The following is a 24,026-nucleotide window of genomic DNA, read 5'->3' as shown; positions in this document are numbered from 1 at the left end:
AAACGCATTCTTCATACGCAGATAGTCTGAACAGGCCCTCAATGACTTGCTACCTTGGCGTAACTAAGGTCCATATTCCATGGACGGCTGAACTGGATGCTCGTCAAGCAGTTTAGTCTCCTGGCTTCTGGGAAGAAGCGCCTCTCCGCTGCAGTTCTATGCAGCTGGAAAGCGGAATTTATAAGGACTTGTGTGCCGTCCTTTGACACACTGCTCGGTATTTTGACGTATTACTTGGGATGTGTCATGTTTGAACATGACCGTGATCAGATATTACGGGGTCCGTTAAAAATGGCGCCAGTTATCGTAGTTAAAAAACGGCGCCCCATAGAGAACCATTATCACTAGTTATTTTTCGTTTTTGACAGCTAAAAAATGGTGCCGGCATTAAAAACGATATTTATCGTTTATATTTATATTTGTATTGCTCCCAAACGATATTTATCGTTTTAACCCCTGCTTTGCTGCCGTTTGGAAAATATCTGCCCGCCGGCTTTAATGTTTAATAGCAAAGCCCCCTTAAAAGCTAAAAACACCAGGAAATTGCAGGAAATGTTAAGAAGAAAATTGTGAACAAAAGGAAAAATTTTTTTTTCAAAAAGACCTTATAGTTTTTGAGAAAATCGATTTTGAATATTCTTCTTCTGACCGTGGGAAAATTAAACGCCCGCCGACTTTAGCGGTTAATAGCAAAGCCCCTTTAAATGCCAGAAACACCAAATGTGTAGGGAATGTTAAGAAAAATAGTGGGAACACGAAGAAAAAAAAATTGTTCAAAAAGACCTTATAGTTTTTGAGAAAATCGATTTTAAATCTTCAAAGGAAATGTATCTATTTAAATCGCGTACTGACATTTTCCGTGGAAACTTTTTCCGCCGACTTTAGCAGTTAATAGCAAAGTCCCCTTAAATCCTAGCAACACCAAATTTTCAGGATATGTTAAAAAGATACTGGGAAACAATATTTTAAAAAAAAAATTGAAAAATTTTATTTATTTTTTTTTTTAATTAATTTTTTTGGGTTATGTTCAGAGTGTGGGAAAAGTTTTGAAAAAAGACGTGGGGTCCCCCCTCCCGAGCCTCTGTAACCCCTTGTCTCCCATGCAGGCTGGGATAGCCAGAATGCGGAGCCCCGGCCGACTGGGGCTTCGCACCCTGAGCTATACCAGCCCGCATGGACCATGGTATGGGGGGGCTTCGGGGGGGAGGGGCGGCCAAGCCTTCCCCTCCCCCCCGGAGCCCTTGTCCAATCCATGGACAAGGGGCTCTTCCCCACCTCCGGTGCCCCAGGAGGAGGTGGGGGCGACGACTCCCTGGGGGGGGGGTTCATGGTGGCATCTGGGAGTCCCCTTTAAGAAGGGGAACCCAGATGCCTGCCCCCCTCCCAGGAGAAATGAGTATAGGGGTGCAGGAGTACCCCTTACCCATTTCCATAAAGGGTTAAATGAAATAAAAACACAACCACGAGAAAAGTCCTTTAATGTTCTAAATTAACCAGAAATACTTACCTGTACCCTTAAGAAAAAAATCCCACGTCAATTAGGTCCCACGACAGTATCCTCCATCTTGCGACCTTCAGTTACATGTTGATTGAAGATCTCCGCCGCCCCGACGCCACACACGCCGCCTCCGCCGCACTGCTCTTAGCTATACTTAGTATAGCTAAGAGCAAAAAGCATCTTTAAATTTTAGCTCCAATGGTCCCCATTGGTTCCTTGCCTCCCCCCACCTGTCACCCTCACCCATGCTGGCACCCATGGGTGCATTGGGTGCCAGCATGGGTGAGGGTGACAGGTGGGGGGAGGCAGGGAGGGCAGCAGCAGCTAGCGCTAATGCGTCTGTATAGACGCATAGACGCAACTCTCAGCTATACTTAGTATAGCTGAGAGCAGTGCGGCGGAGGCGGCGTGTGTGGCGTCGGGGCGTCGGAGATCTTCAATCAACATGTATCAGAAGATCGCAAGATAGAGGATACTGTCGTGGGACCTGATTGGCGTGGGATTTTTTTCTTAAAGGTACAGGTAAGTATTTCTGGTTAATTTAGAACATTAAAGGACTTTTCTCGTTGTTGCGTTTTTATTTCATTTAACCCTTTGTGGAAATGGGTAAGGGGTACTTTGTACCCCTATACTCATTTCTCCTGGGAGGGGGGTGGGCATCTGGGGGTCCCCTTCTTAAAGGGGACTCCCAGATGCCACTATGAACCCCCCCCCCCCCAGGGAGTCGTCGCCCCCGCCTCCACCTGGGGCAAGGGAGGCGGAGAAGAGCCCCTTGTCCATGGATTGGACAAGGGGCTCCGGGGGGAGGGGGAGGCTTGGCCGCCCCTCCCCCCAGAGCCCCCCCATACCATGGACCATGCGGGCTGGTATAGCTCAGGGTGCGAAGCCCCAGTCCGGGGCTCCGCATTCTGGCTATCCCAGCCTGCATGGGGGACAAGGGGTTACAGAGGCTCGGGAGGGGGGACCCCACGTCATTTTTTTTTTTTTTTTGAATTTGCTATCAATTTTTTTTTTTTTTTTTTATGTTCAGAGTGGGGGAAATAAATTAAAAAAAAAAAAGACGTGGGGTCCCCCCTCCCGAGCCTCTGTAACGACCTTGTCTCCCATGCAGGCTGGGATAGCCAGAATGCGGAGCCCGGGCCGACTGGGGCTTCGCACCCTGAGCTATACCAACCCGCATGGTCCATGGTATGGGGGGGCTTCGGGGGGGAGAGGCGGCCAAGCCTTCCCCTCCCCCCCCCCCCCCCCGGAGCCCTTGTCCAATCCATGGACAAGGGGCTCTTCTCCACCTCCGATGGGCGGTGGAGGTTGAGGCCGCGATTTCCTGGGGGGGGGGTTCATGGTGGCATCTGGGAGTCCCCTTTAAAAAGGGGTCCCCCAGATGCCCACCCCCCCCCCTCCCAGGAGAAATGAGTATAGGGGTACTTGTACCCCTTACCCATTTCCTTTAAGAGAGTTAAAAGTAAATAAACACACAAACACTTAGAAAAAGTATTTTAATTGAACAAAAAACATAACCACGAAAAAAGTCCTTTAATATTCTTAATTAACCATTAATACTTACCTGTCCCTTTAAATAAATGATCCCTCGCAATAGCCTCGGAAATGTTCTATCAGTTACAATGTAACAAAGTTATTACAATGTAACAACTTTGTTACATTGTAACTACGCCGCACCCGACGTCACTCGCCGCTCAGCCGCCGCATACACTTACGCGTCCTTGCAGGACGCTAAGTCCCCGCCCTCTCCCGCTGTCCACCCCGCCCACATCTGTCACCCACATGTGGGTGACATGTGGGTGACATGTGGGAGGGGCGGGGAGGGCAGCGGGAGCCGGCGGGGACTTAGCGTCCTGCACGGACCCGACAGAGCTCTGAGCTATATAGCTCAGAGCTCTCTAAGCATCTTTGAATTTGGGCTCCAAGGAGCCCCATTGGTCCTTAGCAGACCAATGGGGTTCCTTCTGATTTGAAGGAGCCCCATTGGTCTGCTAAGGACCAATGGGGCTCCTTGGAGCCCAAATTCAAAGATGCTTAGAGAGCTCTGAGCTATATAGCTCAGAGCTCTGTCGGGTCCTTGCAGGACGCGTGTATGCGGCGGCTGAGCGGCGAGTGACGCCGGGTGCGGCGTAGTTACAATGTAACAAAGTTGTTACATTGTAATAACTTTGTTACATTGTAACTGATAGAACATTTCCGAGGCTATTGCGAGGGATCATTTATTTAAAGGGACAGGTAAGTATTAATGGTTAATTAAGAATATTAAAGGACTTTTTTCGTGGTTATGTTTTTTGTTCAATTAAAATACTTTTTCTAAGTGTTTGTGTGTTTATTTACTTTTAACTCTCTTAAAGGAAATGGGTAAGGGGTACAAGTACCCCTATACTCTTTTCTCCTGGGAGGGGGGGGTGGGCATCTGGGGGACCCCTTTTTAAAGGGGACTCCCAGATGCCACCATGAACCCCCCCCCAGGAAATCGCGGCCTCCAATTTCCACCGCCCATCGGAGGTGGAGAAGAGCCCCTTGTCCATGGATTGGACAAGGGCTCCGGGGGGGAGGGGAAGGCTTGGCCGCCCCTCCCCCCCGAAGCCCCCCCATACCATGGACAATGCGGGTTGGTATAGCTCAGGGTGCGAAGCCCCAGTCGGCTGGGGCTCCGCATTCTGGCTATCCCAGCCTGCATGGGAGACAAGGGGTTACAGAGGCTCGGGAGGGGGACCCCACGTCGTTTTTTTTTTTAAATTTATTTCCCCCACTCTGAACATTAAAAAAAAAAATTGATAGCAAATTCAAAAAAAAATTACGTGGGGTCCCCCCTCCCGAGCCTCTGTAACCCCTTGTCCCCCATGCAGGCTGGGATAGCCAGAATGCGGAGCCCCGGCGGACTGGGGCTTCGCACCCTGAGCTATACCAGCCCGCATGGTCCATGGTATGGGGGGGCTCTGGGGGGAGGGGCGGCCAAGCCTCCCCCCCCCCCCCCCCCGGAGCCCCTTGTCCAATCCATGGACAAGGGGCTCTTCCCCACCTCCCTTGCCCCAGGTGGAGGCGGGGGCGATGACTCCCTGGGGGGGGGGTTCATGGTGGCATCTGGGAGTCCCCTTTAAGAAGGGGACCCCCAGATGCCCACCCCCCTCCCAGGAGAAATGAGTATAGGGGTACAAAGTACCCCTTACCCATTTCCACAAAGGGTTAAATGAAATAAAAACGCAACAACGAGAAAAGTCCTTTAATGTTCTAAATTAACCAGAAATACTTACCTGTACCTTTAAGAAAAAAATCCCACGCCAATCGGGTCCCGCGACAGTATCCTCTATCTTGCGATCTTCTGATACATGTTGGTTGAAGATCTCCGCCGCCCCGACGCCACACACGCCGCCTCCGCCGCACTGCTCTCAGCTATACTAAGTATAGCTGAGAGTTGCGTCTATACAGACGCATTAGTGCTAGCTGCCGCTGCCCTCCCTGCCTCCCCCCACCTGTCACCCTCACCCATGCTGGCACTAGTGTTGGGCGAACAGTGTTCGCCACTGTTCGGGTTCTGCAGAACATCACCCTGTTCGGGTGATGTTCGAGTTCGGCCGAACACCTGATGGTGCTCGGCCAAACCGTTCGGCCACATGGCCGAACTAAGAGCGCATGGCCGAACGTTCCCCGAACGTTCGGCTAGCGCTGTGATTGGCCGAACGGGTCACGTGGTTCGGGCCCGAACGCGCTCTGATTGGCCGAACGGTCACGTGGTTCGGGTAAATAAATACACGAACCACGTCATATCTCCGCCATTTCTCTGTGGGTTTAGCTTTGGGTAGGCAGGCAGGGTAGTTCGCTCTCCAGCCACGCTAGCCAGGGTCCCCCCCAGTCATTGTGTGTCGCTGCTGGGAACACTAGTACACCGCTCGCTCAGCCACACTATATATAGCATTGTTTACTGCCACTGTGTACCTCGCTCAGCCACGCTATATATAGCATTGTGTTTTCTGACACTCTGTGTACACCGCTCAGCCTGACTATATAGCATTGTGTGTACTGCCACTGTGCACCTCGCTCAGCCACGCTATATATAGCATTGTGTTTACTGCCACTCTGTGTACACTGCTCAGCCAGACTATATACCGTTGTTTACTGCCACTCTGTGTACACCGCTCAGCCAGACTATATACCGTTGTTTACTGCCACTCTGTGTACACCGCTCAGCCAGACTATATACCGTTGTTTACTGACACTCTGTGTACACCGCTCAGCCAGACTATATAGCATTGTTTACTGACACTCTGTGTACACCGCTCAGCCTGACTATATAGCATTGTGTGTACTGCCACTGTGCACCTCGCTCAGCCACGCTATATATAGCATTGTGTTTACTGCCACTCTGTGTACACCGCTCAGCCAGACTATATACCGTTGTTTACTGCCACTCTGTGTACACCGCTCAGCCAGACTATATACCGTTGTTTACTGCCACTCTGTGTACACCGCTCAGCCAGACTATATACCGTTGTTTACTGACACTCTGTGTACACCGCTCAGCCAGACTATATAGCATTGTTTACTGACACTCTGTGTACACCGCTCAGCCTGACTATATAGCATTGTGTGTACTGCCACTGTGCACCTCGCTCAGCCACGCTATATATAGCATTGTGTTTACTGCCACTCTGTGTACACCGCTCAGCCAGACTATATACCGTTGTTTACTGCCACTCTGTGTACACCGCTCAGCCAGACTATATACCGTTGTTTACTGACACTCTGTGTACACCGCTCAGCCAGACTATATACCGTTGTTTACTGACACTCTGTGTACACCGCTCAGCCTGACTATATTGCATTGTGTGTACTGCCACTGTGCACCTTGCCCAGCCACGCTATATATAGCATTGTGTTTTCTGACACTCTGTGTACACGGCTTAGCCTGGCTATATAGCATTGTGTGTACTGCCACTGTGCACCTCGCTCAGCCACGCTATATATAGCATTGTGTTTTCTGACACTCTGTGTACACGGCTTAGCCTGACTAATATAGCATTGTGTGTACTGCCACTGTGTACCTCGCTCAGCCATGCTATATATAGCATTGTGTTTTCTGACACTCTGTGTACACCGCTCAGCCTGACTATATAGCATTGTGTGTACTGCCACTGTGCACCTCGCTCAGCCACGCTATATATAGCATTGTGTTTACTGCCACTCTGTGTACACTGCTCAGCCAGACTATATACCGTTGTTTACTGACACTCTGTGTACACCGCTCAGCCAGACTATATAGCATTGTTTACTGACACTCTGTGTACACCGCTCAGCCTGACTATATAGCATTGTGTGTACTGCCACTGTGCACCTCGCTCAGCCACGCTATATATAGCATTGTGTTTACTGCCACTCTGTGTACACCGCTCAGCCAGACTATATACCGTTGTTTACTGACACTCTGTGTACACCGCTCAGCCAGACTATATACCGTTGTTTACTGACACTCTGTGTACACCGCTCAGCCAGACTATATACCATTGTTTACTGACACTCTGTGTACACCGCTCAGCCTGACTATATTGCATTGTGTGTACTGCCACTGTGCACCTCGCTCAGCCACGCTATATATAGCATTGTGTTTTCTGACACTCTGTGTACACGGCTTAGCCTGACTAGATAGCATTGTGTGTACTGCCACTGTGCACCTCGCTCAGCCACGCTATATATAGCATTGTGTTTACTGCCACTCTGTGTACACCACTCAGCCAGACTATATACCGTTGTTTACTGCCACTCTGTGTACACCGCTCAGCCAGACTATGTACCGTTGTTTACTGCCACTCTGTGTACACCGCTCAGCCAGACTATATACCGTTGTTTACTGACACTCTGTGTACACCGCTCAGCCAGACTATATAGCATTGTTTACTGACACTCTGTGTACACCGCTCAGCCTGACTATATAGCATTGTGTGTACTGCCACTGTGCACCTCGCTCAGCCACGCTATATATAGCATTGTGTTTACTGCCACTCTGTGTACACCGCTCAGCCAGACTATATACCGTTGTTTACTGCCACTCTGTGTACACCGCTCAGCCAGACTATATACCGTTGTTTACTGACACTCTGTGTACACCGCTCAGCCAGACTATATACCATTGTTTACTGACACTCTGTGTACACCGCTCAGCCTGACTATATTGCATTGTGTGTACTGCCACTGTGCACCTCGCTCAGCCACGCTATATATAGCATTGTGTTTTCTGACACTCTGTGTACACGGCTTAGCCTGACTAGATAGCATTGTGTGTACTGCCACTGTGCACCTCGCTCAGCCACGCTATATATAGCATTGTGTTTTCTGACACTCTGTGTACACGGCTTAGCCTGGCTATATAGCATTGTGTGTACTGCCACTGTGCACCTCGCTCAGCCACGCTATATATAGCATTGTGTTTACTGCCACTCTGTGTACACCGCTCAGCCAGACTATATACCGTTGTTTACTGACACTCTGTGTACACCGCTCAGCCAGACTATATACCATTGTTTACTGACACTCTGTGTACACCGCTCAGACAGACTATATAGCATTGTTTACTGCCACTCTGTGTACATGGCTCAGCCAGACTATATAGCATTGTGTGTACTGCCACTCTGTGTACACCGCTCAGCCAGACTATATAGCATTGTTCACTGCCACTCTGTGTACACGGCTCAGCCAGACTATATAGCATTGCGTACTCTGCCAGTCAGTGTGTATATTGCTGGGATCAGTAATACTCCACTCACCGTCAACCACTATATGAGCTCACCATGAGTTCCTCAGAGACCTCCGCTGTGAGCAGCACTCCCAACAACAGCAACAGCCAACGCCCCACGCAAGCCATAACATCCACCCCAGCAGCCAGTGGTCAGCAGCAGCCCTCCCCGGAGAAGAACGTTGTGTCCATCGGTCCGGCGCCAGAGCGATTAATGAGGGCTGCCATTGAGGAGATGATGGGGCCTGATGTGGAGGAGGAGGTCGGGCTCAGGCCAGCATCCCAAGTTAATGTTGAGGACGATGAGGGGTCTGTGTCTGGGGATGTTGGGGTGGCAGAGGTGGTGGGTGGGTCAGACTCAGGAGAAGAGTTGTATGATGAGGATGATGATCGGGACCATCTGTATGTGCCTCAGAGTCCGACCCCGGAAAACATGTTGTATCGTGTGTTTAGGTACTAAAATCTGCGTTCCCAGTAGTGTTGGGCGAACAGTGTTCGCCACTGTTCGGGTGCTGCAGAACATCACCCCGTTCGGGGTGACTATATAGCAGACTATATAGCATTGTGTTTACTGCCACTCTGTGTACACGGCTCAGCCACACTATATAGCATTGTGTTTACTGCCACTCTTTGTCTGCTGGGAACAGTAGTACACCGCTCACCCGCCACTGTATAGCATTGTGCTCTGTGTCGCTGCTGGCAATAGTGGTACACCGCTCACCCACCACTGTATAGCATTTCTGTACTGCCACTGTACTGCTGCCAGTCAGCGTGTACTGTAAGGATAAGTGAAATGAGGAAGAAATCCGGTGAAAGAGGGAGGGGCAAGGGAAGAGGTGTTTCCCCTGACGGTTGTGCTGGGGAGCTGTACTCCACGGCGGCGGCCCCCCACAATGTCATATGACGAGTTTGAGGAGATGGAAGAGGAGGGTATGGACAATGTGGACATAGACCCAGATTTTGTTTGTGAACGAGAACATCGCCGTCGTAGCAGCAGCACAGATGAGTCTGTTGAAGAACCCACTGCTGCACGAGTTCGCCTTGTGCCACAAGGTAGGCGGCGCGCAATTTCAGGCACCACAAGCGTGGAAGTTCAAGTGAGAGGCAAAAGAGGCGCAAACAGAAATCGCCAGCAAGGCAGGTGCTCCAAAGTCTGGGCTTTCTTTGAAGACTGCACTGAGGATGTTACCATGGCGATTTGCAAGGTGTGCAAGACCCGCCTGAGCAGGGGGAAAAGTATTAACAACCTCTCCACCACCAGCATGAGCCGCCACATGCTATCCAAACATCCCACTCTGTGGGCAAACGCGGCAGGACAGGGTACCACCAGCAACACTGCCTCCCTTGGGTTCACCAGACTCACCACCAGACCCGCCTCAGCAGCAGCAGTAGCCCAGCCATTGCGTGGTTCAAAACATTCCAAAAAATCAGATGACGCTGACACTGTCACTTTCCGGAGTAGTGCTCTTGAGGTCTCCCAGTGTTCATCAAACACAACAACCAACAGCCCTTCGTTGTGCAGCCCTACGGTTCAGTTGTCTGTCTCGGAGATGTTTGAGCGCAAGAGGAAATTGCCAGCAAATGACCCCCGGGCCGTGGCAGTAAGAGCCAGCATAGCCAAGCTTCTGGCCTGCGAAATGCTGCCATATCGAGTGGTGGAGACAAACAGCTTCAAGGGCATGATGTCAGTGGCCATACCACGTTACGTGGTTCCCAGCCGCTACCACTTTGCGCGCTCTGCAGTGCCTGAGTTGCATGAGCACGTGGTCAGCAAAATAACCCGAAGCTTGAAGAATGCCGTTGCCTGCAAGGTTCACCTCACCACTGACACATGGACGAGTGCGTTCGTCCAGGGTCGATACATCTCCCTTACCGCGCACTGGGTGAACCTTGTGGAGCTTGGCAGCGAATCCTCACCTGCTACGGCGCGGGTGTTGCCCAGTGCCCACACCGCAAACACCTGCACCGCCGTCCCTCCCACTGGATAACAGCAGCACCTACCTCTCTGACTCCTTCTCCTCCAACGCATCTCAAAGCTGTACCTCATCCGGAAACGCTAACCAAGCACCAGCAGCAGTAGGATCGTGGAAGCAGTGCAGCACAGCTGTTGGCATGCGTCAGCAAGCGTTGCTGAAGCTGATCTGCCTTGGGGATAAGCAGCACACAGGGGAGGAAATTTGGAGGGGAATAAAGGAACAGATGGATTTGTGGCTGGCACCGCTGGACCTGAAACCGGCCATGGTTGTGTGTGATAATGGGAGTAATCTCATTCGCGCTTTAAGGTTGGCTAAGCTGACACATGATGAAGAAGAGGAGGAGGAACAGCTGGAGTTGGAGCAGGAATTTCCTGCCACCACTGACGAGAGCCAGAGCGGTGCACGTTGGACTTCCACAATTCAGCGCGAATGGTCAGCAGAAGCAGACCAGGAAGAAGGTGACGACTATGATGCATCACAACAACTATCACAACGCTCACAAGAGGATGATGAGGATTCTGGTAGGACTCTGGCACACATGGCTCAATTCATGCTAAACTGCATTGAACGCGACCCACGCATTGTGCGCATTCGGGACAACACCAATTACTGGGTTTATATACCCTTCTGGATCCACGGTACAAACACAATGTTCCAAAACTGCTTGAAGAGTCAGACAGGTCAAAATGGAAGAATACCAGCAGGCCCTTGTGGAGACTTTAGAGAGGAGATTGACATCCTCCCCCTCCTCTAGCCAGTTGTACGCCGACAGACTGACTTCCGCAAACCCAGGACGACCAGGAGGGCAGCAAACAACACAAGCCGCAGCTAGTGCCCAAAAGGGAATGGTATCGGCAGTGTCCTTGGAGTGGGAAAATTTTCTGACACCCATGCAGCAGCAGCCCACAGAACAGCAAGCGTGCAGATCCACCTCCAACACCGATCGCCTGGAGAAGATGGTCAAGGACTACATGTCAGATGGCGTAGCTGTGTCTAACAATCCATCTGCACCCTTCAACTATTGGGTATCGAAGCTAGACACCTGGCACGACCTGGCAATGTATGCAATAGAGGTGCTGGCTTGCCCGGCAGCCAGCGTTATGTCGGAACGCTGTTTCAGTGCTGCCGGAGGCATCGTCACAGATCGGCGTATCCGCCTCTCCACAGAAAATGCAGACCGTCTGTCTCAAATTAAAATGAATCAATCCTGGATTGGAAACGACTACGCAACACTCCAGGACCCCAACCAAGTAACATGACCAATGAACATCTGGGATGGTTTAGCGTTTCCGGTCCCTGTTTATTGAACCTCTCATCTGTATTACATTTATGACTGCATGGCGGCAAAAAGCATTGCTGCTATATCCGCACGCTTTTTGTCCTCATGCAAGGCCTGGGTTGCGTCTCAAAAAGCGTGGCCTTCTCCTCCTGCGCCTCCTCCTGTTCCATCACGTGTGCTCTGTGCTGCTGCTGCTGCTGGGTTAGCGTTACCGGTCCCTGTTTATTAAACCTCTCATCTGTATTACATTTATGACTGCATGGCGGCAAAAAGCATTGCTATATCCGCACGCTTCTTGTCCTCATGCAAGGCCTGGGTTGTTGTGTCTCAAAGCGTAGCCTTCTCCTCCTGCGCCTCCTCCTGTTCCATCACGTGTGCTCTGTGCTGCTGCTGCTGCTGGGTTAGCGTTACCGGTCCCTGTTTATTGAACCTCTTATCTTTATTACATTTATGACTGCATGGCGGTAAAAAGCATGCTATCCGCACGCTTCTTGTCCTCATGCAAGGCCTGGGTTGTTGTGTCTCAAAGCGTGGCCTTCTCCTCCTGCGCCGCCTCCTGTTCCGTCACGTGTGCTCTGTGCTGCTGCTGCTGCTGGGTTAGCGTTACCGGTCCCTGTTTATGGAACCTCTTCTCTTTATTACATTTATGACTGCATGGCGGCAAAAAGCATTGCTGCTATATCCGCACGCTTCTTGTCCTCATGCAAGGCCTGGGTTGTTGTGTCTCAAAGCGTGGCCTTCTCCTCCTGCGCCTCCTCCTGTTCCGTCACGTGTGCTCTGTGCTGCTGCTGCTGCTGGGTTAGCGTTACCGGTCCCTGTTTATGGAACCTCTTCTCTTTATTACATTTATGACTGCATGGCGGCAAAAAGCATTGCTGCTATATCCGCACGCTTCTTGTCCTCATGCAAGGCCTGGGTTGTTGTGTCTCAACAAGCGTGGCCTTCTCCTCCTGCGCCTCCTCCTGTTCCATCACGTGTGCTGCTGCTGCTGCTGGGTTAGCGTTACCGGTCCCTGTTTATTGAACCTCTTATCTTTATTACATTTATGACTGCCTGGCGGTAAAAACCATGTTACCTGTGCAAAGAAACATGACATTTTCAGCATTTAAAAGACAATTTTTCCTTTGAAACTTTACAATCAATTTTCTCAAACTATAAGCTCTTTTTGCTAATTTTTTTTTTCCTCTTGTACCCACTCCCAAGGTGCACATACCCTGTAAATTTGGGGTATGTAGCATGTAAGGAGGCTTTACAAAGCACAAAAGTTCGGGTCCCCATTGACTTCCATTATGTTCGGAGTTCGGGTCGAACACCCGAACATCGCGGCCATGTTCGGCCTGTTCGGCCCGAACCCAAACATCTAGATGTTCGCCCAACACTAGCTGGCACCCAATGCACCCATGGGTGCCAGCATGGGTGAAGGTGACAGGTGGGGGGAGGCAGGGAGGGCAGCGGCAGCTAGCGCTAATGCGTCTATATAGATGCATAGACGCAACTCTCAGCTATACTAAGTATAGCTGAGAACAAAAAGCATCTTTAAATTTTGGCTCCAAGGCTCCCCATTGGTTCCTTATCCTCCTGATCCCCATTGGTCTGCTAAGGAACCAATGGGGACCATTGGAGCTAAAATTTAAAGATGCTTTTTGCTCTTAGCTATACTAAGTATAGCTAAGAGCAGTGCGGCGGAGGCGGCGTGTGTGGCGTCGGGGCGGCGGAGATCTTCAATCAACATGTAACTGAAGGTCGCAAGATAGAGGATACTGTCGTGGGACCTAATTGACGTGGGATTTTTTTCTTAAAGGTACAGGTAAGTATTTCTGGTTAATTTAGAACATTAAAGGACTTTTCTCGTGGTTGTGTTTTTATTTCATTTAACCCTTTATGGAAATGGGTAAGGGGTACTCCTGCACCCCTATACTCATTTCTCCTGGGAGGGGGGCAGGCATCTGGGTTCCCCTTCTTAAAGGGGACTCCCAGATGCCACCATGAACCCCCCCCCAGGGAGTCGTCGCCCCCACCTCCTCCTGGGGCACCGGAGGTGGGGAAGAGCCCCTTGTCCATGGATTGGACAAGGGCTCCGGGGGGGGAGGGGAAGGCTTGGCCGCCCCTCCCCCCCGAAGCCCCCTCATACCATGGACCATGCGGGCTGGTATAGCTCAGGGTGCGAAGCCCCAGTCCGCCGGGGCTCCGCATTCTGGCTATCCCAGCCTGCATGGGAGACAAGGGGTTACAGAGGCTCGGGAGGGGGGACCCTACGTCATTTTTTTCAAAACTTTTCCCACACTCTGAACATAACCCAAAAAATGTAATTTAAAAAAAAAGTACAATTTTTCAATTTTTTTTTTAAATATTGTTTCCCAGTATCTTTTTAACATATCCTGCAAATTTGGTGTTGCTAGGATTTAAGGGGACTTTGCTATTAACTGCTAAAGTCGGCAGAAAAAGTTTCCACGGAAATGTCAGTACACGATTTAAATAGATACATTTCCTTTGAAGATTTAAAATCGATTTTCTCAAAAACTATAAGGTCTTTTTGAACAATTTTTTTTTCTTCGTGTTCCCACTATTTTTCTTAACATTCCCTACACATTTGGTGTTTCTGGCATTTAAAGGGGCTTTGCTATTAACCGCTAAAGTCGGCGGGCGTTTAATTTTCCCACGGTCAGAAGAAGAATATTCAAAATCGATTTTCTCAAAAACTATAAGGTCTTTTTGAAAAAAAAAATGTTTTCCTCTTGTTCACAATTTTCTTCTTACCATTCCCTACAAATTTGGTGTTTTTAGCTTTTAAGGGGGCTTTGCTATTAAACATTAAAGCCGGCGGGCAGATATTTTCTAAACGGCAGCAAAGCAGGGGTTAAAACGATAAATATCGTTCAGGCAGGACAAAAAAAAAAGTTTTAAAACGATAAATTTCGTTCAAAAGGTCTGCACTATTTTAACCTTTAAAACGATAAATATCGTTTTAAACATATATCGGGCAGAAGGGGGCGCCATTTTTTGGCCGGCGCCATTTTTAACTAGACGCAGATATTACTCCAGTCAAACGCCTGTGCTGAGCACTTCCAAGCACCCAGCCAGTGCAGGGGAGCAACTGGTAGGTGGTAAATTCATCGCCTTTAGCATCCTGTGGAACTTAACTGGTCCATGTTTAAGCTACATAAATGTGCATATAAAATTGCATAATACACAGTAGCCGTGTTTTTTTTTGTGTGCGTTTTTGCTGCATTTTTAGTGCCTTTGCGTTAGCGTTTTCCGCAGATGCATTTTCCATCGTTTTGCATGCTTTTTTACGTGTTTGTGTTTCGCACATGCGTTTTTAATGCATTTTTCAATTGCATTTTATGCTAATCATTAGGAAGACAACAGGAAGCAGAAATGCAGCACAAAACCGGTTTTTGTAAGAACAAAAAAAGTAATGGAAAACGCATACCCTTGAGTTCCCATTGACTTCCATTATGTGTATTTTTGCATATTCTGCAACAAAACCAGCGTCTTTAAGAACGCACTCATACCAAACGCATATGCATTTCCTGAGGCCCATAGACTTCCATTTCCGCAACACTTGTGTTTCTGCTAAGTGTGCACCTAGCCTCTGTCAGAGCTCTGGTGTGGTTATTCCTCTTTACATGGATTTACCTGGAAAGCAGGAGTGTTTGGTCACTGATTTTATACTAATCCTAATTCTTTGCTGTGTTGTAACAGCTTTTCATCCTTGATGACCAATGTACCTACTCACTCACTCACTCACTCACTCATCATTCAGTGCAAAGCCAGGAGTTGTGTTTTTTATTTTGCCAAGGGAAATTGCTGAAAATCGCAGGACTGGACCACATTTGGAATTTCAAGACACTCTGGCTGATTGCTTTATTGCTAGGAAATTTGTACCTCGAAATCAGAAATGAAATTGTAAATTATCATCCCATTCAAGAGACAAAACCAGTGTTAGAATAGAATATGAAGCTTTTATAAGCTTACATGAGGTCTCTAATTCTTTTGCTCTGATTCATGTATTTGTACTTTGTACTATTGTTATGCCTAACTACCCATCTACAGGATATTTCTTGTTAGAAAAAAATGAAATCCTAGCTAATATTGTTGGTACTGTAGCCAGAGAGGAGATACAGAGATTGCAACTGCACCCAGGACTTAAGTTTGGAGGTTTTGTTTTAGCAGTAGGAGGATAGATACAATTGTTTCTCATCCGTTTATTCTCACCACAGGTTCACTTCACTGGGGCCCTTAGTACAGTAGCTAGGCCACTGCATATTGACCTACTGTAGTTCTTTAAACCGAAAATAAAAGTTACGTTTTGGAATTTAAAAAAAAAAAATTCGTCTCCTCTTTTACACAGATTGCCAAAGCCCTCAAAACTTTACAAGAGCTTGACGTGACACTGGAAATTCTGGTGGTAAGTATTCTTTGAAAAGCGGTCTATGCTATATTGTCTATAGTGACACGTATTGCTTAATTTTACAATGAAAAAAGACAGTAGAACAAAAATAATTTGTCAAAGCACATAGGTTGCGATTGGATATGAAAAACATTGTTTATTTAGAAATTAGCCCTTTATAGCAGATAGTACAGAAAATTCAAACTGTCTGCAACAATGTACGCCTACTTACAGGTACTTTTTCTGTAAACAATAATGGATCTTGATTAGCGAAGGTGGCACATCTTCATGGCTGTGGTGCTTGACCTGCAGTGGTTGGCCACTAGTGGACAGAATATTTTCTTACTGACTAAAATTGGCACACAATTGATACAACTAGTATACAAACATAATGTATCCTATAATCTTTTGTAAACAATTGGGTGGGGGAAGGAAGTGACATTCAAAGCATACCACTTAAAATGCCTTATTTTTCAAAATATGCTAAACAAACTTTTCTTGTATTTAAAACCCATGTAAGGAAACTGGAGTTGGCAAAACAGTAAATGGCTTCCGCAAGCATAGTGAAGTGGGTGACGTTGCCAAATCTATTGTTCATCAGTGGAAGAAATTGGTTCCTGACGCAAATGAACAGTGAGTTTTCAATTCTCATAATCTCTTTTCACATGATGTAATTCTTTATTTGTGAGGACAAAGGCAGATTGGTTACCGGTAATATGAATCATGTCAACATTTTATAGTGGGAAACCATTAATGAACATGCATGGACCTGACCATGTTCATAGGCAACATACAGGGAGCATATACAGATATGTATTCATACAACTCCACCACCCCCAGTTCCCACAGATGCAGAGGCACCAGGAAACCAGCTTTGAACACTCAAAGATGCCATCAAAGTTATCACTTAATGTTCACTGGTGTCCCTTCATGCACAGAAGGCATTACATCCCATTATGACAATTTTAGTTCCTGTTTACTTTTCAGGAATCTGAACTGAATTCTACACACTGTTTGACAAGCTAATTTGCATATTTAATCTATTTTTTTAACACTTGCATTCCAGGAAAACAGAAAGGAACTGCCACCACTGCTTGGTCCACTGCATGGGAGAAGCACGGGTATACATATGTAAGCCCCATCAGAAGCATCAGGCTTCCACTGGATTGAAACAAAACAATGCAAATCCTCCCTGGTTTGGAGGATGCCAACTGGTCTGTTGCAATACCGATGGGTATCTTCATTGCTTCTCTATACTGGTGCTTCTTCTGTTCAGTGGACTGAGTGACGGTGCCAGCAGCATCAGAGGAATGTAACAGTAACAGGTAAACAGAGCGTGTGGGAACAACAGATGAAAATCCGATGCTAGCATAACAAACTGATACATCGGATTCATTTTCCATCCAGTATAGTGTGAACTAGGCTTTATTCACATAATGCCAACAGAGGAACCAAAATAAAGAGAGCAAGCTATGTATCTGTGATAACAGGGAAGAATAGCCAGCGCATCCTAAAACCAGGCCGCATCTGAAATGACTACCAGCAGAGACCTGCAGAGCACCTTATAGGCAAATACACCAACTTGTATTCAAAACAGATGCTAAATTATGCACTAGATCACTAAACTCTAAATAACCGCAGAATGCAAACATGAAATAGCACATGGGAGCAGCTAGCCATACAATAAACTTACATTTGTTTTTAGATAACAGGAAGAGGTGGCAGTGTTTCCCAAGACAGGCTGCATTGAATGACAGAAGGATGACCTCATTGTGGCAGAAGGTGTCACGCCACCTAGTGGCCAGACTGCACATTGCCTTCCAATCGGTTTCAGCACACAGACCATGCAATCTGTGGTCGCAAACTGTGTGCAGAAACTGCTGGAATTTTGGCAGCAGACAGGCCAGAAGGGAGCTTGTGAGTTACAGTAATACAAATTACACACTATTTCAGGGTATAACTGCCACCACTCCTACAGAAGAGTAGGAGACCTCTACACTGATACTAATACCTGCAAATAAAATTGTTAAACACTATTTTATCATAGCTATCAACCGTAGTAGCGACTCTTTAGAAGCTAGGATTCTGTTTGTGCGGCTGAATAGCAGGGGTAGCTGAACAAATGACTTTTTTTAGTCGTTTTTTATAAATGCAATATAAATAATTAATATATACAGAAAATCATTAAAATCAACAATTATAGAGACAATAATAGCGCAGTATGAAAATTAAAAAGGGAAGAAAATATGTATACTTAACCGGTTCAGCGCCGCAGTGCCGAAAATCTCATGCATCCGAGCAACGTTCACCTCCCATTCATTCGCCTATAACTTTATTGCTACTTATCACAATGAATTGATCTATATCTTGTTTTTTCCGCCACTAATTAGGCTTTCTTTGGGTAGTACATTTTGCTAAGAATTATTTTTTTCTAAATCCATTTTAACAGGAAGATTAAGAAAGAAATGAAAAAAAATCATTATTTCTCAGTTTTTGGCCATTATAGTTTGAAATTAATATACGCTACCGTAATTAAAACTCATTTATTTTGTTTGCCTATCTGTCGCGGTTATTTCACCGTTTAAACGATGTCCCTATCACAATTTATAGTGCCGATATTTCATTTAGAAATAAAGGTGCATTTTTTCAATTTGCGTCCATCGCTATTTATAGGCTTATAATTTTAAATAATATAATAACATACTCTCTTGACATGCATATTTAAAAAGTTCAGACCCTTGGGTAACTATTTATGTTGTTTTTGTTTTTTTTTATTGTATTTTTTTTTGTTTTTTTTAAATAAAAAAATGTATGTGGGTAATTTTTGGGGTGGGAGGGAAACTGCTATTTTCTAATGTAAAATAATGTAATTGTTTTATTAAAAATGTATGTGGGTGCAGTTTACTATTTGGCCACAAGATGGCCACAGTGAGCAAAGTCCTGGATGCGAACTATGTCGCATCCAGGAACTAAAATTCAGAGGAGTTGTTTCCTGGGGGGCAGAAATACCACGCTCTCTGGAGAGAAAGCGTCGGTATTTCTGCGGGGAAGTCAGATCGGTGAATGGGAATTATATTCCCATTCACTGATCGGGGGGCTAGCGGCGGGCGGCGGGTGCGCGCCCGATCGCGCGCACCACGCAGGGAACACAGCAGTGCCTTTCTGGACGAGAAAGCTCGTCCAGAAAGGCCGAACTGGTTAAGGTCAGGTGAAAATGTCCTTTGTTTCAGTTCAGGCAAATGGCCGTAAGCCGCATGATCCCCTGGCTGGCTGGATCAGGTGATGGTACACACGGGAGGACTGCCCCTCCTTGTATGCATCCTGGTTTTATGGAAGCTAGTTTTGGGGTGGGACCAAGCCCACACCTCTGGTTGACAACCCAAGCACAGTTCAAGTCCTTGGAGAGAGATTTAGGATTAAACTTATAAAATGCTGTAATTGAAAAACAGGAAATGCCATATTTGTGCGGATGACAGATTCATATTCTTCAGAATATGACAATTCCTATGACATCAGTCGTGGCTACCATATTATGTTTAGTTCCTGAGAGGTTAAATACTTTGTCGTGGCTTATCCCTCACCCCCCAAGACTGGTATCAAAATGTCCATCAAAGCACCATGAATTAAATGATATAAACCGTCCTGGACACGATATTCCTTAAACAGGCTAAAAATCATATATAGCATTTTATTTTCTCTTTGCTTCCAATGGAGTCTAGCAGTCTGGTCTCCTGCTGAGTTTATTCTGTCTCTTCAAAAGGCAGCAACACTTTGCCAATTGGGCTTACTGCTGGAAAGCTTTCACACCCTGGTGTCACTGGCCCAGGAAGGAACTATTTTGAACAAGTTAATTACACAAACATTAACTTCACTGGTCAACAAACATACTTCAGGAAAAGAAAAAATGTAATTCTGATCGCTGCAATGACTGCGCAAATCTAACCGGGAAGCGATCAGAAAATCGACTGAGCAAATCTTCCCGATTCGCCTGCGTTTCTCACGGCTGTTCCGTGGCAGAAGTGTCCAGTACGGAACACTCCAGGTGCAAACTGTTTTTGGAAGCCAATATCCTCCATTAATGTTAATTTGGTGCATCTGTTTTGAATGCAAAATGTGTATTATGTATATAATTAGGCTCTGCTCACCTATGCCTATAATTAGGCTCTTCTCACTTATGCTGTTAGTCATTCAGATGCAGCCTGTCCTGGGAAGTGCTGCCATCTCTCCCTGCTGTCTAAAAAGTATGTAGTATGTGTAGGCCTCTGTTGGCATTGTGTAAATAAATGTGCAAGATTTGGCCCTGTGCCTGTTGATTTGATCTATTACATTGCTGCTTTGGGGGCTTTACCTGGACCTTTCCTTTAGTTTTCAGCATTTGTTCACTTACTCAAAACAGTAGCCTTCAATGAAAGTGTAGATCATTTCCAGGTAAGATCATTCACTACTCTCATATGTACCTCAAAATAGGGGCACTGCCTAAAAGCTGTCTGTAGAATGCTTTTAGAAGAGGCTGTACCTCTAGCACTAAGTAAATTTAACAGGGCAAGAAAAAAATGCAAACTGATCAAAAAGATAACATTGGAAAAGAATGGGTATTCATAAAACATAGAATGCCAGCGTGTCTCCCCATCCTTGGCAGAGCAACCATATCCAATATTGTGGACAGCTGGCACTTCCCCCGACCCAGATAGAGATGTGAGCAATGCTATGGGGGCTTATTATGAAATCTGGAATCCTCCTTTTAACAAATTAATTCCAGCATATCTGCCCTTCTTGGGTAAAGGGAGTCTTTGTCCTTATTTCTTATAAAGGGTTAATAAATATTTTCAATTAAACACATTTTATTAACATTAAATGCTCCATTCTCCATCTCTAACTTTTCTCCCATCGTCCTCCAGGACGGCTGCTGCTGAGACATTGTTGTCTCCTCTCACCACTGGAAACACCTGAAATAAATTCTAAGGTTAATTGAGTCTGAGCCCATAAAGGAACTCCTCCCTCCACACATCCTCAGTTTTTGTTTGTTTCCCATTTCACACTGGACACCTGCTTAGGTAGCAGTTTGTTATTTTGTGTTCATATGGGTTTTGCCTGGGGCGCCTGTATGTTTAGACAGTGTAGGATTGCCTGAACAGAGGTTGGGGCTGGTAACTGGAAGTTCCAGCCTGGTAGGAGATGGTGAGGTGCCGGCAGTTACCTGTTCTCCTATGGCTCAGGCGAGGACGTCTGAACAGCCGCTGTTTGCCGCCATTCAATCGGCGCTTTCCGTGTGCGGGGCCGGGAGCATGAAAGCCGGCAGCGAAGTCTCGCGGGAATGAGACTTCGGCCGGTGACATCATTTCCGCTTCTGGCCGCTTGGTGAGGAGAGGCGTGGCGGCGTCCTGATCCAGGAACTGCGGCCATAAGGGCCGCGCTGAAGCCCATGGAACGCCGCTCCCGCATGCACCATGGAGCAGTCGCAGTCCTCCAGTACGGCGGCGGATGATACCCCAGCGGTTATCGGGGTATGTAAGGCAAAGTTATACTTTTAATTTTAATTGCAGTATACGGGCAGCAAGTCTAAGGAGAGCTTTGTTTTTCTGTTTGTGTCTCTTCCCTATAGAAAGCCGTGGCAAAGCTAAAGATCAGATGTAGAGTGTGCAATGCTAGGCTTCAGGAGGGTGCTACTAGAAATATATGCAAAGATTGTCACACAGCATCTAAACAGCCTCCTGCTCCCAAAGGAGAAAGCTCCCATGCTGCACATGCTTTACTTGAATTAATGCAGACTGTTAAGGATGAGATATCTAATACATTCACTGCCTTCAGGTCAGCATTTGCTGTTAATCAGGATCAGTGCCAGTACCTGAGACAGGAGTTACGTTCTGATGCATCTGCTTCTAACATATTGTTAGCAGATCAGCAGAATAGTGCGCAGTCTGGATCCCAGTCTTCAGTCACCCAGGAGCTGTCAGTTCAGCAGCCATTGCTTTCTCAGCCTTCCCTTCTGAATCAAATACAGGTTTCTTCTGAGGAGTCAGGTGAAGAGGGTGAAGCTGCAGATTCAGATATATCTGAAAAGTCCAAGGCGGTTAAGAACTCCCGTTATCTATTCTCAGCAGAGGACACTGAGGAAATTTTGAAAGCTGTATATGATTCCGTACAAATTAAGTCAGATTTACCAGTCACTTCTATTCGAGATGATATTGATAAGGGGTTGTTTATTCAGGCTGCTAAGGTTTTTCCCATACATGATTCTATTAAGGAACTCATCAAATCTCAGTGGAAAGATCCGGAAAAACGGTTGTTTATTCCAAGATCTTTCAAAAGGAGATTCCCCTTTAAAGAGGAAGAGGAATCTCCTTGGGCTAAATGTCCAAAGCTGGACGCTGCATTGGCTCAATACTCAAAGAATTCTGATTTATCTTTTGAAGACGCAGGATCCCTTAAGGATCCCATGGATAGGAAGGCTGAGGCCTTACTTAAACGAGCGTGGGATGCGGTATCTTTTTTTCCTTCAAGCCTGCTATTGCTTCTATTTGTTTGGCCAGGAACCTGGTTAGATGGATAGAGGGGCTTCAAAGTCACTTAGTTGCAGGAACACCACATGAGAAGTTTCTCGAGAGTTTACCTGTTATTTCTAAGTCTATGGCGTTTTTAGCTGATGCTGCGTCAGAAAGTTTAAGATCTGCAGCTAAGGCTGCGGCTCTTGTAAATTCCTCCAGGCGAGCGGTTTGGCTGAACGCCTGGGAAGGGGATTCAGCTTCTAAGCATAATTTATGTTCTATGGAGTTCCATGGTGAATTATTGTTTGGGAAGGACCTTGACTCTGTGTTAGAGAGGTCTTCGGATAAGGGGAAAAAGTTCCCGGATAAAAGGAGAAAGGTGTCTAAGAAACCATTTCCCAATAGAAAGGGCCCCTTTCGAGGTGAAACTTCAAACAGGGGGGCTTTTCAGACCAAAAGGTGGACGTATAATGCAGGTAGAGGCAGGGGATCGTTTCTGTTCAACAAGTCCCAAACCCCTCCTGCAAAATCAACAAAGTGACAATCAGGGTACGGTTGGGGGGAGGCTAAGTTCTTTCCGGCATAGAAGGAAATAACCAAAAGTCCTTATGTCCTGAATTTGATTCAATTCGGTTACAAGATCGAATTCAGCTCAAGTCCTCCGCCCAGCAGGTTAGTTACGGGGTCCCAAGGGACCCGCAAAGAGCGCAAGCTCTGAGAGATTCGGTAATATCTCTACTACAAAAGAATGTCATCGAAAGAGTTCCATTGCAGGAGCAGTTTCAGGGGTTCTATTCGAGTTTTTCTAGTGCGCAAGCCATCGGGGAAATATCATATGATTTTGAACTTAAAACCCCTGAACCCTTACATTGTGGAGAAAAGGTTTCACATGGAGGGTATTGCCTCTGTCAGAAGCGCAATGTATCCGGGAGCTTTTCTTGCGATGTTAGATTTAGAAGATGCGTATCTTCATGTGCCAATTCATCCGTCGTTTCGGAAGTTCCTCAGGTTTGCAGTTCAAATCGGGGAATCATTATGCCATTATCAGTATCGGGCTCTCCCGTTTGGAATAACTTCTGCACCAAGGATCTTTACAAAAATTCTGGCAGAGGTAATATCCTTCCTTCACCTCCACAATGTAAGGGTTCTGCCGTATCTGGACGACTTCCTGTTCCTGGCAGATTCAAGAGAGACCTTAAGACAGCAGCTAGATTTCTCTATACAGGTGTTAAAAAGATTGGGATGGATTGTAAGCACAGAAAAATCTCAGCTGGAGCCAACCCAAAAGCTGGTGTGTTTGGGGCTTCTATGGGACACCACAACCCAGATGGTGTATCTTCCGGAAGACAAGTTAACAAAGTTAATTCAAAGGGTACAGTGGTTCAGGAGAGAAGAAGCCGTATCCTTGCGAGACATTATGTCTCTTCTGGGTCACATGTCGTCAACCTTCCCAGCGGTAGAGTGGGCTCAAGCCCATTCAAGAGACACTCAAAGTTGGTTTCTTTCAGTATGGGACAGGACTCAGAGGGGTTTGGACAGGAAAATTCACTGCCCAGATCAGATTCGGTCATCCCTTCAGTGGTGGACTTGCCAGAGTCATTTGTCTCTGGGACGTCGATGGTTCCAATCAGCACCAGCAAAGGTGTATACGGACGCCAGCTCGTG

The 24,026-nt window shown here is 46.8% G+C and overlaps 1 protein-coding gene across 1 annotated transcript in view; it reads left to right on the top strand.

Annotated features, from left to right (window-relative positions):
• Nucleotides 1–24,026, top strand: part of LOC137504757 (elongin-A-like) — a 111,566-nt gene that overhangs the window by 18,916 nt on the left and 68,624 nt on the right. Inside the window, exons 2-3 of the mRNA XM_068233342.1 lie at nt 15,838–15,894; nt 16,397–16,509. Of these exons, the coding sequence (XP_068089443.1) occupies nt 15,838–15,894; nt 16,397–16,509 (170 nt within the window). The remainder of the gene's footprint in view (nt 1–15,837; nt 15,895–16,396; nt 16,510–24,026) is intronic.

Source organism: Hyperolius riggenbachi, chromosome 4 (assembly GCF_040937935.1).
Source record: "Hyperolius riggenbachi isolate aHypRig1 chromosome 4, aHypRig1.pri, whole genome shotgun sequence".
NCBI classification, from domain to species: domain Eukaryota; kingdom Metazoa; phylum Chordata; class Amphibia; order Anura; family Hyperoliidae; genus Hyperolius; species Hyperolius riggenbachi.
The sequence above is the reverse complement of the archived record's forward strand: the minus strand, read 5'-3'. Positions and strand labels throughout refer to the sequence as shown.